We start from the raw sequence: 19,041 nt of genomic DNA on the forward strand, positions 1-19,041 counted from the left end.
TGCTTGTTTTCAAAGTGGTGAAGAAAGATACAAAATAAATTGCAATGAGATTATCTGCCTTGAAGAGTGAGATATTGGGAGGAAATTGTGTGCACACCATCCCAGTCGTCTGCTCCCATTTTCAAGGGGGAGCCCAGGAAAGATGTAACAATATCACCCTTGAGCACCTATAGATCATAATGAAACAATGACATAATAATTATGTCATATTTTAAGACATAATAATTATGTCATATTTTAAGACATAATTATCTTTTTCAAGCTGGAACATCAGCTCAACCCCTCCAACCATTTTACCAGGACAGTTGGGGAGAGGAGGAAAAATACACAATGTATTGTAATGCCCTGAAGTTAAGGTCATCAAACATTCTGTATAATAGTTTAATATTTTCATTCAGGATCTTACCCGAGCTTTTGATAAAACTCTCTGCTTCTCCCTGTCAAGCTCCAACTTTAGTATTTCTTGAGTGTTCATTAGCTAAAATTTAAAATATGATTGTGAGGTCTCAGATTATAACAGGATAGAACTGTGTCATTTTTAAAAAGTAAGAAGTTTTAGAAGTTGGGTGGGAAAACATCCCTTGGGTAATTATGAATGTTACAGGGAGAATGAAAGGAGACGCTGGCTATTAGATGCTTCAGCACCTAGTCCCTAAGTCCAAGAATGGGCAGTGGCCTCTGAATTTTGGCATATAGCGAGAAAACACTGGTCTGGCACTTGCTATTCGGCAGAACTTGCCCATGGTCAGGAGTGCTAGAAAGGCACTAGATGAATTTTTTTTTGTTTTGTTTTTTTCCGATTTACCATGACATTTTATTTTATTTCAAAATAAAGTTAACAAAATAAAGGCAACAAAAAGAACATACATACTAGTAAGTCAAGATCCCTAAAGAAACAAAGGAATTCACTAATTATAATTATTAGTCTATAACTGATATGCTTATGGGACATCTACAGTAAAATCACCTAAGTAGGAGCTCAATACCTAATGAAAGAGTGAAAATACAGTTTATACAACATATAAAAAGAGCATGCACGAGTGTGTATTATTTTGTTTGTAGATGTGTTATTAGTCAGAAAAAATATAGGTAACTGTTGTTGTTGTTGTTCAGTCGTGTCCGACTCTTCGTGACCCCATGGACCATAGCACGCCAGGCCTTCCTGTCCTGCGCTGTCTCCCGGAGCGTGCTCAAGTTCATATTCATTGCATCCGTGATGCTATCTAGCCATCTCATCCTCTGCCGTCCCCTTCTCCTTTTGCCTTCAGTCTTTCCCAGCATCAGGGTCTTTTCCAGGGAGTTTTCTCTTCGCATTAGGTGGCCAAAATATTGGAGCTTCAGCTTCATTATCTGTCCTTCCAATGAGCACTCAGGGTTGATACAGTATAGGTAACTGTACTTGGTAGGAATTTGATCAAAACTTTGAAGAGCTTCAACATAGGAAATAAATGGAAACCACGGTGCCATCATATCTTTCTTAAAGTTAGGATTCTTTGCTTGCTGCACTTGCTGAGTAAGTTTATACATCGTCATAGGCTCTCAAATTTTATCAGCCCATTGCTGTTTAGTTGGTTGCTTTGGAGACTTCCAGTTACACACTATATGTGACTTTGCAGCTGAATACAATTGCTTAAGGAGATTTTCATGCAGGAATCCAGGAGCATTAGGTTCAAAAAGATGAAGAAGCATAGCTTTAAGAGTTACCAGTGCTCTAATGTGAAGAAATTCCTGACAGCAGCCATGTTCAAACTCCTGCACTGTAGCACTTTCCCACCAAAGATGAAGGCTCATGCGGAGACCTCTGCATGGAGGTCCCCTCTCTGCAGATGTTTGTGCTGTGTGTGTAAACTTCAGGGGGGCTATGCTACATGCATGACATTGGGGTGGAGCCACTTGGCATGGCTCTGCTCCCAGTTCATGTGTTTACTTTAAGGCTGTAGACTCACACAATTTTGCCTGACTCCTCCTGGTTCCTTTAGCAGCGGTCCCATCAGTGCTGGACTTTGGGTCAGAATGAGTGGAAAAGCCCCCAAATGCAGCAGAGCTGGCTTACCAAATGTTGAAGTAACTGAAGTAATGCACATTACCATCTCAAGACCATCTCAAGACCCCCACCCCTCATAAAATAATTTATTCTAGAGTCTAATTATCTAATTTAATCTCTGTCCCTTAAACCCCTTTCCTCCGTCTCTATAGGCTCAACTACCATCAACCTTCTGTAAGTCTTGGGACCACATGGGTGCTTGCTGGGCCATTTGGGGGATTTAAAAAACATTATTTTTCATTATATTTACAAGCTTCTCTACTCCTGAATATTTAGAGATTCCCCTGAATATGTAGAAACTGCTCCATTATTTTGGGTGGTTCTATTTTGCCTCCAAACTGACAGGCACACATCCACCTGGGTTTGCTGTTAGAGGGAATGATACCAGGCCTGGCCAATCCAGAGGCTTCACATTGCCTGCCCATTACAGAGGTTGATGTTTTATCCCCCCATTTGCCTTCTGCACCTGATTCAGGTGAGCCCCAGCCTCAATATCTGAGGTTGCCAGTTCCAGCCCCTCAGTAACTGTATCTTTCTAAAAGAAAGAATACCAACTTGTCTGATAGATGAAGAATGGCAAGTTATAGAAAATGCAACTCATCAGCTGGAGCAGTTAAGAGGATGATCAGCCTTTGAACATTCTTTCAGCTATATGGGCCTAATAACTCCCAGGTTCTTACATCTTTGTATTAGCTAATCCATCACTGTCAATAAATACATAAACAATACAGTACCTTTTCAATTGTCTTCATATCTCTTCCTTTTTTGTCCTGCATATGTTTCATTTCAGTCTCTGAAAGAAGTGAGACCAGAGGGGGGGAATAAAGCAGACCATGAAATTACATGGCTATTTAAAGAGATTCATATTGTGCACTACACGTCAGTCTGTAAGCCCACTGGAATGCGTGGTGGGTGAAGGCGGTGGCAGACCAGTGACCTTCACCACTGCCCTTGACCTTCACAGCCTCCTTCCTGCTGTTCAGCTGGCTGGCCAGAGAGAGAGAGAGATTAAGAAATAAGTTCAAGAGCCAAGTGTGTCCGAGCGCCCATTGCTTTTCATTAATACTAGCCTTGGACATCCTTGCTGTTAGTCACAGCTAATACAAAGTGCTTTAGCAGGTGGTTCTTTATTGCTCAAACCACGTTTCTGAAGATTCAGGAGGGGGGAAGGAAAGACACCATCTTGTGAGGTGATAAAATCGCCTTAACATAATACAGGCTTCATGTTAAATTCATATTCTTGTCCAACGGCATTGCTGTGTCTTTATTCCCTTAATCCCGTATGCTGCCATAATTCTTTCATAGCTCACTTGTTATGGTTAGTATGGCTATACTCATGTCTTGTTTTAACAAGCACTTCATTGCTATAAAGTTTGTTAACTGCCTTGGGAGTCCCTAGAAGGCCAGAAGACAGGATCGATCTATCTATCTATCTATCTATCTATCTATCTATCTATCTATCTATCTATCCAGAAATCTTTTATATCCACACATTTCTAGCTTTCCATTTTAACTGTGTAGCAATGAGAGGTATCCTGTAGAGTGCACACACACACACACCTGGGTACATTGGCATTTGCATTACTAGATATGTACACACATATTTAAGATGCCATAAATTAGAGCTTTTTTTTTTTTTAAAGAAGAATTACTAAAATATATAAAGGTTTCAGGTTCTGGAATATCTGACCTGTATAGAAATAACCAGCAAAAATAGCAGTTAACCACAGAACAGATGCATTTTCATGCCTGTGCCTCATTAACATACATTTTGTCTTATACTTCATCATCAGATGGATACTATATAAGAGTTGATAAGAGGAGTTGCTTTGTTAGAAGTATAAATATTTATTAAAATGTAGATTCGGAGGAAAAATTTAGAGTACTACTGTACAACATCATCACTTTGAACTGTAAATATTAGAAGTCTTAATGTTCATGTGGGTAACAAACTTTTCTCATGAATAAATATAAGGAAAATAAACAAATGCTGAAACAAGGTTATTTTCCACTAAGTGAGAAAGGGTCACCTCAAATTACAGAGGAAAATGGAAACATTCAAGAATAACTGTGCCATACTTTTTGGCCCAATTGAGATTTTGAATGTTAATTTCCCATACACACACACACACACACACACACACACTCAAATTTCTTGTTCTGTGAGAAAGTTTACCTAAGGCAGTATATTCTTTCTCTTTGCGTTTCAGAGTTTCTTGAAGGCGTGTAAATTTTTCAAGCTGGCTAGCCACTTGTTCCTTGAACTCCCGATTTTCTTGCTGAAGCAACTCTGTTTCAATGTCTCTGTCATGTGGAAGCTGAAAGATTAAGAAGCCATCTATTTCTAAAGCATGAGGCATAAAAGGGGAGGGGGAAAATGTAAATATGCCGCCGGGGCACACAACATTTATACAATGCAGCTATCATAAAAATTTCTGAATCCTGTCATATTAGTTATAATATGAATGGGAGGGAAAACTGGGAGACTAAATAGAACTTGCCGGAAGAAAGGCTGCGGTACCCTATGTACAAAGACCGTAACACATGGGGACGGGTTATTGACGGGAATAATGCATATCATACTGTTTGTTTGCCCTCATCATTCAGGCCAATTTATTGTGGAGCCTGTGTCCAGGAAGGCAGCTGGGGTCTATCCACCCACACTTCTCTCTGTGTTTATGAAGTGCTGTCCGTAACTAGGCAGGCAGGAGAAACCATGGGCAGGCAACTCCAGGGGGTTGCAAAGTGCACAGCTAAGGAGAAGGGGGGCTTGTTGCCTTTGTGCCGCTTCTCAGTGACAGCACTGCCATTGCCATGAGGAGCACATCACATGTCAAACCGGTGAAATTTCCAGGCTGGGAGCCACATGGAGTCCATCAGGCCTCCTGATACCAACACAGTTGGTTTTCTGCTGAGTGCCGGAGCCACCCAGAGGCAATTCATATTGTGAACATTAAGGTAGCTTTGCATGCACGTCACACATAGGCCGTTGAGGTTTTTTGTTTTTTTAAAAAAATGCCATTGAAGACGCTGGTTTAAATCTCCATGTGAACAGTGATAACCTTGTAGGAAAGTTCCAGGACAGCATACAACAAAAGACTTTAAAGTTATACTTTTGGTAAAGCAAACTCATTTACATTTTTATTATGCATGCCCTTTGTTAAAATCTTGCCACGTTCATTATGGAAAAGACTTCGTATGCATCCAAGCTTATTGGGAGAGCCACTCTTTCTTCTTGTCTGCTTCAAAGCTATTTAACACATTTGCATATATTGTCAAATGGCTGTCGAGATTTTACTGCCACATATTTCTTTCGACAAGATGGAAAAGCTCTCAGACAAAAGTCGAAACACAACTTTATAATGACACCAGAACGTTATACTGAATTCTGAAATCCTTAAAAATAAACAACCAAGAAGCCAATAACGTTATGGTTAGTAAATCCCCCAATTCTTGAAAGGAAAGCCGTGCTCATATTAGATTTATTTCATATCTGAAAACAGGTCTTCCCTTCCAGATCATCTGAAGGTTAAAACAAAGGAAAGAAAAACTAGTACCTTTACCTTGAAACTTGGGGACTTAGAAGTACACCTAAATCAAATGCTGCATAGAACATAATGTTCTATGTAAATGTAATTTAAATGTAATTTATCCAAATTGCTTCTAGGGTGTCCAGATGCAGAAGACGACGTGGCTGCTGCACCTTTAACGTTCTGTACAAATTGTGTTGCATGACAAGCTTCACCTGCTGAAATCCTCTCTTCTACAAAACTATTAAAGGTGTAGCAGCCATGTTCTCTTCTGCATCTGGATGCGCTAATTGTTTCTAAGCCCTGGCTTTAGAGTAGAGTAGAGTATGGTGGAGTAGTTAGAGTGCTAGATGAAGACCCAGGAGAACTGGGTTTAAATCTCTGCTCAGCTATGAAACCCACTTGATGACCATGGATCAGTCACTGTCCCTTAGCCTAAGCTTCTTCAGAGGCTTGTTGTGAGGATAAAATGGGTATGGGGAGAGACCCTGTACGCTGCTCTAGGCACCTTGGAGGAAGGGGTGGGATTAATACATTATACAATGTTCCAGCCTTGGCCTTTGCTTATAAGCAAAATTCACAGGCCAGTTAACCTGACGTGAAGCCAGCAAGAGGTAGACCGAGCCACTGGGTCTCCTGAGGCAGAAGACGCCAAATGCAACTGCAGTGCTTATGTTCCTGTTCACTTCAGTGGGGCTTGCCCAGAAGAACATCTTGGTAGAAGCGCCCCATGGGCCACACCTGCCTATGTCCTACTCTGCTGCCTTAATGGCACTTATGTTTTTTAGCCTAATGCAGCTTTCTCCCCTTGCCTCATGCTTCCTCCCCTTGCCTCATGAATTGTGTGCATCTTTGAAATGTATGTTTTGTTTAAGAAAAGCATAATTGTGTGCATTTTTCAAAAAGTATGCATGTTTTCCATGAGCATTTTCCAAATGTATGATGCTGTCAAACACGTTTTTCTGGGTCTATGAATCACATTGCAAGCTCGGAAATATACGGACTTCAACCACAGATTACGTTCAAGTCTGTGTTTGGTCTTGAACATGTGAACGGGGTAAATCCTGATAAAAAAACAAACAGAAACAAATTGCTCATACACCCCTAACCAAACTTCACAAACAGTTGCAATAGGCACACTAGCGGGGCGGGGGGGGGGGTGTTCATTTTTTTCCCAGCAGCAAAATATTGATGTTTGTATCCCAGGAAAATGCAATCCTTCTGCAACAGCAGCTCTACCTCCCGGAAAGATTTCTGTGTGGACGAGTGTGGGCACGCAATGTTTTCTTGATACTTTCTTATGCTCTTGTTTTTTTTTTCTCTCTGCCTTAGTTAAAAGGTGAGCCAGATGTTAGCCACCACTGCCACAATGACCAGTTGTGCACATCTTGATGGGGTCTTGTTCTTTTAATAGGAATTATTATTTTTATGCTTCTTAACTGTGCAATTTTTTTTAAAGGAAAGCCGCTGGGATCCCCAGGCACAAATGCACAACAGCTGGGTATTTGTTGCACTTTTATATACAGAGTATCCACAGAGGCCCTTCAGTTACTTTCCCCCTCTCTATTAAAAAGTTCCAATGCCTTTGTTTCTTTTGTCCTCCTTTGTACATATAGGCACAAAGTTAGTGGTAGTTTTAGCAAGATTGTGAGCCCTTGAGGGTTGGGGGGGACGGACCTGTCTTTTTCATTAAAATGGCTATTGCCCACCCTATCCCCATCTGAAATGATGGCCTAGGATTCTAGCTGCGTGGCCTTATGGTGAAGCCCCAACTGCTGTGTTGCAACAGAGATTTGCACCACTCGTTAAAGTGGCATTGTGTCATAAGGAGGTGGAGTAGAACCATCCCAATCTTCCCTGTTTGCCAGTGGTACTCCCAGACACTGGATCCAGTGACATGGGCAGGCATCTGGCTTCCACTGTCAGCTGTGGAAGGCCAAGATCTGTGAGCGCCAGCCCCTCCATAGCTCACGAAAAAGGTCAGGCCTGGCAGCATTCCTGGATTTTGGCCTCTCTCTTGCCCTGTCACATCTTAACCATGTGAAGGGGACCCAAATGAGTAAAGGAGAGCAGGCTTGCACTGCTGGCTCTGCCCCCCTCATTGTGCCCATCCTCCCAGTCCCCCCACCCTCTGCAAACTCCACGTGTTGAGCGAAGGTCTGAATGGGCAGCCAGCTGTACTAGTGGAGGCTCCACCAAGTGATCTGGAGCCCTGCACTATGAGAGCAACATGCAGTCATGTGTTGAGGACAGAGCACCAGGGTTGTGCCTGGCAGCCACACCCCTACTGATGATGCGCATGCCGGTCAAGCTCCCCGCTGGCCTGCCTAGAGCAATTGTGAGGAGGGAGGCACGAGCTGACCTATATGCATACTGCTTCTTTACACAAGAGGGAACTGTGGGCCGATCAAGTTCCCCTATTGTGTGGAGGAGCTGTACATGCATACGCTGGTACACACACATGGCCCCTTCTCATGCATGTTAAATGCTCTGATGTCAGGAGTGGATCCACCAGGTGGGGAGATCAGGGTAGCCCATGCAGCTCCTTGTGTGTTCTCTAACCATTTGAGAGGCTTTGTTTTAACCTCCCTATTGGGGCTCCCAATCCCATGGAAGAGCCTTCATGACTATAGCAGGGCAAAATTTGCCCCAGAGGTCAGTGGTATCCTGTTCTGTTGAGACTGGAGTCTTGTAGGGGGAGTGAACATGGTCAGGCCAAGTCTCTTCTGGACATTTCAAGTCAGGTCTCTTAAGCTACAGTAAGGGATGTCAGGACCATGGACAGCTCCCAACAGCGCTCCTGACTACAGCTCTGCCTCCTATTGCATCTATAGAGGGATGTTGTCCCAGCAGAGAGCTAAAGCCATTTGATGCCATATGTATGTGGGCTGACAAGGCCTCCAATCCCATGATGAAGCCTCCATGAGTATGGATAGCTCTGTCTTCAGGCTTTTGCTCAATATATGGGGGCTGGGGGTAGAGGTGAAAGGACAAGCACAACATCAGGGGGTGTGGTGTGTCCCCACTTCTCTTTACTCACATGGGGCTTAAGGGTAATTTGTGCCATAATGAGAGGGGGCTCACATTCTAGTACTGCTGAGAGTAGGCAGCAGGCCCGGCCCTACTATTAGGCAGACTGAGGCAGCTGCCTCAGGTGGGATGATGAGGGGCAGGGAGCTGCAGCGAGGTGTTGGAGGACAGAGCTGTGTATGCCATGCAACCTGCTTTGTGCTCTCAAGCTAGCCTGCTGCTATCAGATACAATGAAGGACACTGTCCTGTCCTCACTGTTGAAGTAAGATTCAACTTCCAGTCTGGTTTGCTTACATACATGGAATGGGGGCTGGGAGAAAGGTACTATTTTGCCCTTCGCCTCAGGCAGCACAATGTCTTTGGCAGGCTCTAGTGGGTGGACCATTCCTTGTGCTAGGACTCAGGTTCCTTACACTCCACCTCCATGCAGCAGCTCATAGTCTCATAAGAGTTTTTAAAGGGTCTGGTTTTAGAGCTATCTAGAACTCCGTCACATTATTTCACTCATGTTTATTTATTATGGGGATTTCTACCCCCATCTTTCAAGCAAGTGTAGAGGAAATGCACTGAAAGACCACTGTATTTTGAGGAGATAGGAGAGTGGTGTGCCACAATTATTCCTTGCATGCCTGAATCTCCTGGAGAACCTTAAAAATCTGCCCCCCTTAAGAGCTCTCAGGCCTCTAGGCTTTGCTTTCCAGTGTCAGTTGTCTGCTTGGGAGGGCACAACCTTAAATCAATTAGGTTGGCCACTGTCTACTCACTTTAGCTTATCTTTGGGGCAGTACAAGAATGTATGAACATCATGAAACCTGAGAATCTGATCATTACCCCAGGTGTGATTAATTAGGGTGCTCCTCAAACATGTACATAGTTGTGACAGAAGAACTCAGGTATAAATGTCACCAGAGGCTTGCCCATAGTGAGCCTTGATGCAGACCTGGACCATGGAGGTGCTGCATGCCAGCCGTTTGACTGGGGTCTCTCCGTTGTTGTTCACCTGGAGCTCCCGATGACTGAGTTTCCCCATATGAAAGCCTTTTTTGTGTGTTTTTGTAAACTCTATTTTTACTAGTCATTTCGTGGGACTAGACATCAATTCCTTTTTGTTTAAGAAAATTGTCTAAATCCTGAAAATCCTCTAGGATGTCTCCAATAAAGATCTGCTGGAGGGTGTTAATAAAGATCAAACAGTACAAAGGAGTGATTAGTCAATATTCCCCTAAGATTTTGTTCCACTCTATGTGGCTACAGAGCAAATTCACAATTTCAAAGGATCTTTCAAAGAATGGTTTCAGGACTTAATAGGCTTAAACACTAGCTTCTTAGCTGTGGCAGAATTTGAGTGCCGATAGTTCCCTGGCGCCATCATGATCATATATGAAGAGATTTTATCTTGTTTTTATCTCATTGTATTTTAGGACCCAATCCTATGCAAGTTTAGACAGGAAAAAGTCCTACAATTTATTTATTTATTTATAACATTTATATCCCACCCTATATCATTAGGATCTCAGGGCAGCATACAGATAAAATCAATTTAGATAGTATAAAACAATAAATAATGTAAAGAGCTAAAAACACATTAAACCATTAAGCAAGCTAACACCAATTTAAAATCTAAAATAATAAAATAGTTAAAACAGTGTGCTACTTTAGGGAATGCATTTAGCCCTTAAAGGCTTTGATAAAAAAAATACCCCTATGTTTTAACTTGGCGTCGAAATGAAACCAATGCCTGCGCCAATTGGGCCTCCATGGGAAGGGCATTCCACAGCTGGGATGCTACAGCAGAAAAAGCCCTCTCCCATGTCCTACCATAGTGTATGTCTCGCATGGGACACAGAAAAGGGCTATTCCCAGCATGCCCCAGCCAGCATGAGTGGTTGGGGCATGCTGGGAGCTGTAGGACTTTTTTCTGCCTGAACATGCGTGGGATTGTGCCCTTAATCTGCTGTTCACTGCTTTGGGGGCCTTTGTGTTGAAAAGCAGCATGCAAATTATTATTATTGCTAATTATTATTACTTATTGTTATTATTAAGACTCTTACGAGTCCCCTGGACTGCAAGGAGGTCAAATCAGTCAATCCTAAAGGAAACCAACCCTGACTGCTCATTGGAAGGACAGATACTGAAGCTGAAGCTCCAATATTTTGGCCACCTAATGCGAAGAGAAAACTCTCTGGAAAAGACCCTGATGCTGGGAAAGACTGAAGGCAAAAGGAGAAGGGGATGGCAGAGGATGAGATGGCTAGATAGCATCACCGATGCAATGAATATGGACTTGAGCACGCTCCGGGAGAGAGCGCAGGACAGGAAGGCCTAGCGTGCTATGGTCCATGGGGTCACGAAGAGTCGGACACGACTGAATGACTGAACAACAACAACAATTGTTATTATTAACAACAAACAAGAATGAATTAATTATGTGAATGGAAGTGAAATGCTTTAAAATTCAAATGTAGCCTGATTAAGTGGAAATTCACTAAAATCTAGAAGTCATGCTTTTTGCATGGCTAACCTTTAGCTTTAGCGCCACCATCTGTTATAACCAAGAACTGCAAATAAAATGATTAACTATTTGGTCTCCTGTTACAATGGGGTCACTCAATTAGCAAAATGAACGAAGGGAGAGATTTCTGCAGCTAACAAATATGAAAGTGTGTGGCAATCAAAAGTAGTTCCTTAAACCTGGAAGGCTTTTAATCCCTGTAACTATATGTGTATACTAGATTGCCACTTTCAGTTTACTCCTCTGGAAAATGTATGTTTTGAGGTGGTGCTGAAATGTGCTTTAAAAAGAAGTGTGAATTGTGGAATCATTTGATGGGATTTAGGGAGTATTTGCAAATTATTTATGCAATTTATTTATGCAAATATGACTGTGACAAAATCCACCATTTTGGCATCTCAGTCCAAAGACTTTCCATGATGGAGCATACCAACAGCTTTGATAATTCCCCCCCCCCCCCGCCCCGGCTGAATTCAGTTCCAGTTGTGCACTACTAGTCACATGTAATAACTAGTGCCTCTAGATGAAGATGCAGATTGCTATCTGCATTAAAAGCCACATCCAACTGGTGCCATGGAATCTGGATGAGCATTGTGATCAGGATGCATATTTGCATCAGTTACACCCATGGAAGGTGACTTCCACATGCAAATCTCCCTCGCTGAATCAGCATGTTGGTGTCATGTTAGCAGCTGCATTGTTAGATGGTGCCAGATTGCAAGCAATTATGCCAGTACAAATATTGTGGATTAAGGTGACAGACAGATGATTGTGAGCTTCCAAGTATTTAACCTAGAATAATCCTATAAACCAGGTTGGGGAACTTTTTTTATGTTCAGGGCCACATTCCCTTCAGAGTACTCTGTCAGGGGCAATATACTGGTCATGGGTGATGCTGGAACCAGGGCCAGAGCCAAAAGTGGGTGGAAGCACCCTTCTCTCTCTCTCTCTCTCTCTCTCTCTCTCTCTCTCTGCCTCCCTCTTCAATTCCAGGAAGGGTATCTCAGAGCCTTGAGTTCTACAATTTTAGGAAAATTATATTATAATAGGATTCTGTAGAAGGAACTCCTCTACTAATTATTACATTGCAAATTTTATTCAAATATAGAATATATTAGAAATTGTAACAGCTTCCCTCCTGAAGAATAGCAATTTTGTCTTCAAGCACTTAAGGTACATTTACCAGAATGCGCGTGCGTGTTTGCATATGTCCCCCTGCTCTGGCAGGTTGCCTAGCTTCCATGTTGGGTGGGTAGAAAGAGGCTTCTCCTCATCCCTGCCCAGCATGGAAATGCATTGTGCTGCCAAGGAGAAGGGAGCAGAGCAAAGGAGGGGAAGCTGTGGGCCAGGTGAGAATACAATGTGGCCAGAATCTAGCCTAGACGTCAGTAATATCTTGTTCTGTTGGGGCTGGAGGCTTGCAGGGGGAGTGGATGTGGTCAGGAAGAATCTCTTCTGGGCATTCCAAGTGAGGTCACTTAGCAGTGGTCAGGAAAATCCGGACCATAAGCTCCCAGCATCCCTCCTAGCTGGAGCTCTGCCTCCTATTGCAACCGTAAAGGGATGTTGTCTCAGCAGAGAGCTAAAGCCATCTGAAGCCTTATGTAGGCTGACAAGGCATGTGTTACAGTGGGCTCTGGCTCCTTGGAGAATCCAGCTGTATTTTTTAAAGGACCCCCACTTGGTTTTGTATCTGTTGGCCTCTGTGAGGTGAGGGAGATAGAGGTGCTGTTGGGGACCCATTGTCTGAGTATGTTGGTAGGGCCATGTCTTCTGGCCAGGAGAGAGTGGGAGAAGGCACTGCAAGTTCTCATCTGGCTGGAACAGCCTGTATCTCATCCTACTGTGAGTCTCCCTTGGAGTTTCTCCTGCATCACACCCAAACTGTGGACTGCTCTCTCTTCAAAGCTAAGATTGGTCCCCACTCTCTTAGCCTTTTGGAAAGGAGTTAAGTTATATCTCTTTAATGTGGCCTTTTAAATTAGTGGTTTTAATGTTTCAGTTCTGTTTCAATGTGATTTTATTGTTTTATGTTTTAATATATTATTGCTTTATTAGAATTCTTGTACCAATTGCCTTGGTGACATTTGTGGAAAGGCGGTATACAAGTATAATAAATAAACAAACGAACAAACAAATAAATATTGTGGTTCCCTGGGGCCAGGGGCCATGATAGATAATTCCCTATCCCTGCTGTGGACTTTCTCCTAACAAACGGCAACTTGCAGTTCAAACCTATGTTAATGTGCTTAGATGTAAGTCCTATGGGATTAAAATCACTGTGCATAGGAGTGTGGTCTTAAAGACAACCCCACTAATTTTAAGATCTAGCCAAATTAAGTTGCAAAGTTTTATAAATGCCTGTAGTTTATTTCAACTTTAGGAATTTCTGTACAGACCCCCTGTGAATATGCATGTATATATCCAAAAGTCTAACATTGCTAAATGTTGTGGGAGGGCAAAAATTGTCTAATTATAATTATTTTTGAAAATAATTTAAATACAATCTAAAATACAGATACCATGTTGTTGTTTTTTTACAGATGCCTTAATAGTTTTGCTAATATTCCAGTTTCTTGTGAAATCCGTTATTCTTAGGCCAGTTCACACAGTACTTTCCTCCTATACACTAGCACTCCTGACCTGCCTGCAGCCATATGCATGACTACCCTCACATGTAATAACATAATGGGTTGAAGTAACATAAACTACATGGATGGGTCTGAATGAGCCTGAGCAACCCATCAGTCTTGGGCATTCCCTGCCCCTCTCTTCTCCTTCCGTATGGCTCCTCCTTCGTTAATTTAACAAGTCAGCTTTGCAATCCATGGTTTGAGTTCATTTGGTTAGAAACTTACTAGAGTTGGTTTTAAACCAGGATCCCTGGTTTGAATGTAATACTAAGCTAGGATTCTTTGAAGGTTAAACTAAACTCTTCCAAAGCCTTCCTCCTAGGGATGTTAGAGAATTCCACCACGGACTCCAATGAGGCCAGATTCGAAAGAATCCACTCCCCCGGAGTCCATGGCGGAATGGACCACCCACCTCCGCCACCCCGCGAAGTTGCCCCGGAACGGATCCTACCTGCCACTGGCTGGTCCGGTCCATCCTCTGCCGTCCTGCAGAAGAAAATGGCGGCTGGCGTAGTGGACGCCATTTACGTCCCTTCTCTTTGCTGTTATAGGCCACATAAATATTTACGTAGCCTATCACAGCAAAGAGCAGGGACGCAATGGTGTAGCGGACGCCATTTGCATCCCTGTTCTTTGCAGTGATAGGCTACGTAAATCTTTACATAGCCTATCACGGCAAAGAGCAGGGACGCAAATGGCGTCCGCTATGCAGGATGCCATTTGTGTCCAAGCGGCTGGAAATCCGCCAGCGGCCGGAGCCAGCTGGCAGCTCCACGGACTTGCCATGGAGCAGAGCCAGCCGGCGAGGATTCCAGGGGGGAGGGATGGATCGCCTCCCCCCCGCAGACCCCCCGTGGACTCCAGGTAAGGGGGTTTCATATATCCCTACTTCCTCCCAGACTGTGGGAGGAGGAGAGGAGTAGCACATGAGCCTGATGCTTAGTTCAGGCTTGTTTTGACTCGGTGCTAAACAACTACAGCTGGCAGCAACTTCAATCGTCAGATGTTCACCTTTCCTAGGAATCACTTCTGGTTCTATACCTCCTCTACCAGGTCACATTTTCAGTTTTTCCATGCAAGTGTATACCTGAAGATAGTTGGGATTACTCATGTTTTGGAAAATAGCCCCTGGTAACTGACTCCAAATTGCTCTACCCACCCATCCACTCACCACCTGACATCATATGAAGTTCTGGGTTGCTGGTTTATGATTCTAACACAACATGTTTCTTCCGTAGAAAATTTTCCATGGAGGAATGTTCATGGATGATGTTATGTCGGAATGTAGAATCCAAGTAGATTTTGCAGGAAAGATCTGTGAGCAGGAACAGGCAGACTTTTGCAGTCCCGTGTAATGTTTTCCCTCTTCCTTTGTGGAAGAAAAGCACTATATGGGAATCAATGGTCTAAATGAGGGTGTCTGCATGATTAAAATCCACAAGAGGGGGCAATCATACAAGTTGTGTTATTCAAGAACAGCTACAAAATATTGTAAGAGAAGGATACCCATTTCACTTGAGTTCACTTAATTAAAATAACAAAAATAACAACTTTATTCTGTTCAGTAACAGCAGAGTACTAAGTGAATGGTTACTTTGAGTAATCATGTACAAAAGACATGATCCAACCAAAATTAAGCTGGGCTCTCTCAATAGAAAGGTAAACAACATGCTTATTAATTTACCCAATGAAATCAGAAGGCCTTAAAATTTCTTAACTTTGATAGTATTCAGGGCCAGCCCTACAGGTAGACAGAGTGAGGCAGCTGACTCAGGCAGCAGATGCCAGGAGGTGGCAGCATGGAGTTGGAGGAAAGAGTTGTGCACCACGTGGCCTGCCTTGTACCTCCTAAGCTAGCCTGCTACCTTCTGGTAAGGTGGAGGATGCTGTCCCATCGCCAGTGTTGAAGAAAGATTCAACTGCCAGTCCAGTTGGCTTTTGTATATAGAATGGAAGGGAGTGCCATCTTGTTCTTCGCCTTGGGAAGCAAAATGCCTTGGGCCAGCCCTGGTTGCATTGCACTCATACTTACTTCTGGAAGGGGAAAGTGTTTTTCTCTTTCATCATAATGAACAGTTTCTTAGCACCAATCAGAGTCCTCCTCTGCCCTCTTGTTTCTACAACCCCCCAATAGTTAGTTTTAAAAAATGGCATAAAGGAGCTTCCTTGGTAGTTCCGCGGGAGCTCTTTGTCGCCTTTGTAATACATAAGTACAATCTGATTGACACTGGGTGTCAGCGGTGACACTCAGCTCCTTGTGAAATAAAGTAAAGCAAGGTCTGCTAGTCAAAGGTAAAAAGTAAAAAATCCCATGGGGTGCATTCAAGCTTTTAGGGGTGCCTGAAATAGTTCTCTGGATCCCAGCCATTCTTCACACTTTACAGCAGCTTTCCCTGTCCTAGTGCCCTCCAGATGTATTGGACTACAACTCCTAGAATCCCCCAGCCAGTTGGGGAAGGCTGCTCTACAGTGTCCAACACAGAAATGATATCTGTGTAGGGTAACTCATGTATGTGAAGCAGCCCTAGGTGTTAGCTGCCTGTATCCCACCTAGGCACCCCATTTATTTCTGTTGTGGTATTTTGATACATGTACACTCTGAAGCCATGGAAAGCAGAAGGTAGATCGGGATCTACTGATGGTTCTGTGGGAGATTTGCAGTTAGATCAGCAAAGGTTTCTGATTCCCCAATGATTTAACAATAACAACAAGAAAAAGGGGCCCTTTCCCTCCTAAATTAGGCTGGTGGGGGGGCGGGAAACAGGAGTAGATTTGTGTGTGAAAGGATTTGTGGGCAAACTACAGTTCTGGTACTGAAAACAAATCCCTGGGCTAAATATGTGCTCAGGGGCACTTTGTTCCCAGTTCCCGAATTCTATGTCCGTCTTCCTGAGCCACTATTTTGCACCTGTCTCCAGTTGGTAGACCTCAGGGTTCTAGTGAAAAACAGTGTCTGCCCACTAGCATACCTTTTTACTTTCTCTTTCTTTATGCTCCTGTAGTTCTTCTTCTAAACTTTCAATTGTAGCCGCTTGCTCTTCAATCTTGTTCCTTAGTCGCCCTATCTTTGTGGCTACAGATTCTTCACCTTCTCTAGATATTTCTACCTTTGTATGGAAATATTTCTGTCAAAGCAAGAGGCGCACTGGTGAGAGACACACAGCAATTGATCACTGTCAGAAGGAACAGCTGCAACAGCTGATGGCTGCCTAAGCACAGGATTTCTTTTTGCAACCCTTAATCCAGTGGTGTAGTTGTAAATTTCAAAGTGCAGGTGATCATTGTGACAGTCCCCATAGCCACGCCCCCAAGGTGAATCCAAAAATGTGCGCAGCTGTGTTGATCCATATCAACAAACTGGTTCTAGCAGTTTTCATCTGCACCAGGAACAGCTCTTTTGTAAAGCTAATGGGTCTTAATTGCTACCCCAAAATATTTGCATTAAAACGGAGATAGCTCAAAACAATGTATTGCTGACGGGAAAATCCATTTTCCTCCTGTCTACTATGAAGATTGCAGCTAAGCTCAGAGGTAATAGGAAATCCTGATGGGGCAGCAGATGACATCATCATCCCTGCTAATCAAAAAGTCCTGGTGCTTTGACCCTGTGAACCCTGGCTCCACTACACCACTGCCTAAATCACGTCTGAATTTGGTAGCTGAATTCAAGATAAGCAGCTATGTTGCTGAAGCAGAACAACAACCAGTCTGGCATAGTGAACAGGGTGTTGGACTGAGACTGGAGACGCCTGGGTTTAAATAGCTGCTCACTAGTAATTTTTGGCTTGTCACTATGGGTGCTTTCAGTCACTATGAAAGCTATTTATTTATTTATTTATATTTATTAAATTTATTAATCGCCCATCTGGCTGGTCACCCAGCCACTCTGAGCGATGTACAACACATATAATAAAACAGTTTAAAACAATAAAATTCTACAATAAAAACATTTTCTAAAATACCCTAACCCACCCCAAATGCCTGCCTGAACAACCATGTTTTTAATGCTCCCGGTAGCTCCTAACACTATCCAATCAATTGTAGTTGACTATGGAGGATGTAACATTCAAATATTAGTAGATATTTTTTTTATGAGTACACAAGCCCCATATTATGAAAATCAAGGGGCCTAAGCCAAGGCCTTGTTAGCCTGTTTGAATGTCTGGCGTGGAAATGGCCTCCATCTCCGTCATCAGAAAAACAAATTGAGCGGAGAGTCAGGTACAGGCATTCTTTACTGTACTGCAACCTTTCCATGGACCACTGGCATGGATCCTGCAGACCACAATTTCAGAACCTCTGGACTAGAGTACACAATGCACAGCAGTCAGAAAAATAATAATAATAATGGCAAATCATATCTTTTTGTTGTACTTCAGTAGTTAGGGGGAAAGGGAAGGGGTGGGCAGATGGGTGGGGGGGACCTGCACCCCAGTGCCCACGGCTGCTTCTGCACCTGTCCTTACAGTTATAGATGAATGGATTTTGCACTGGTGGCTGGACCAAATCACAGAGCCTGTGCAAGGATACTGCATGTGCCATTACTGGCACAGGGACTTTTTCACCTGATTCTAAGAAGGTTTTCACTTATGCACTGGCTCACAGGGTCAGGCTGTGAGTTCTGGAGTTCTGGTTCTGAGGACCTGCTGCAAGTGCCAGACCAAGCAAATTGGGGTGAGCTGCATCCCGTACGAACATGAGAAGCGCCATGCTAAGTCTGACCGAATCCAGTCCAGCTGGATGCCTGTGGGAAGCCCGCAAGCAGGACATGAGCGCAACAGCACCGCTCGCTCTTTCCCCCCAGTAACTGGCATACTGCCTCCAATACTAGAGGTAATCTATAGCCATCATGACTATTAGCCACTGATAGCCTTATCCTCTATGAATCCCACTATACATTGGATACGCAAAGTAGTAGACACTGTAGCGAGAATGTAAAACTCACTGCATAGTTTGATCTGAGAATTGCAAGGGCATCACATAGTTGCTGCTGGTAGCTGTATCGTATTTTGATTTCTTTCTGTAATTAAAGGGGGATTTACATTTTATGAATTACAATAAAGACATGTTAGAATTAGACTGGTATGCCATCAGAAATTATCTTCTTATTTGCATAATGAGAGCAAGGTTCACTCTCTTTGTGTTGTTGTTGTTTTAATTAGGTGCAATTAGCTTAGGTGCAATCCACAAGTGTGTTTGTGCTAAGCTGCCTGCTTAAGGGCCCTCAGCCTTGGGACTTCCCAGGCATGCTAGGTCTAGAGATACACAGCCAAAAGGCTGTGCAACAGCC

General features: G+C 43.2%; 1 protein-coding gene across 7 annotated transcripts in view; it reads right to left on the bottom strand.

Moving 5' to 3' along the window:
• The window catches only part of C5H10orf67 (chromosome 5 C10orf67 homolog), an 84,681-nt gene that overhangs the window by 35,702 nt on the left and 29,938 nt on the right, over positions 1–19,041 (bottom strand). For 5 of the 7 annotated variants that reach the window (XR_014792424.1, XR_014792420.1, XR_014792425.1 and 2 more), the window contains 5 exons: positions 18,697–18,771; positions 16,721–16,876; positions 4,221–4,362; positions 2,779–2,837; positions 407–478 (listed from right to left, as the gene is read on the bottom strand). Coding sequence is in view for 1 of the 7 variants with exons in the window: in XM_084859054.1 (XP_084715180.1) it covers positions 407–478; positions 2,779–2,837; positions 4,221–4,362; positions 16,721–16,876; positions 18,697–18,771 (504 nt within the window). In the remaining 6 variants the exon portion in view is untranslated. The remainder of the gene's footprint in view (positions 1–406; positions 479–2,778; positions 2,838–4,220; positions 4,363–16,720; positions 16,877–18,696; positions 18,772–19,041) is intronic. The other 2 variants (XR_014792422.1, XR_014792421.1) reach the window with 2 other exon arrangements.

The sequence above is a fragment of the Heloderma suspectum genome, chromosome 5 (genome assembly GCF_057233095.1).
Source record: "Heloderma suspectum isolate Gila_16-S chromosome 5, 16-S_ref, whole genome shotgun sequence".
Classification (NCBI taxonomy): Eukaryota; Metazoa; Chordata; class Lepidosauria; order Squamata; family Helodermatidae; genus Heloderma; species Heloderma suspectum.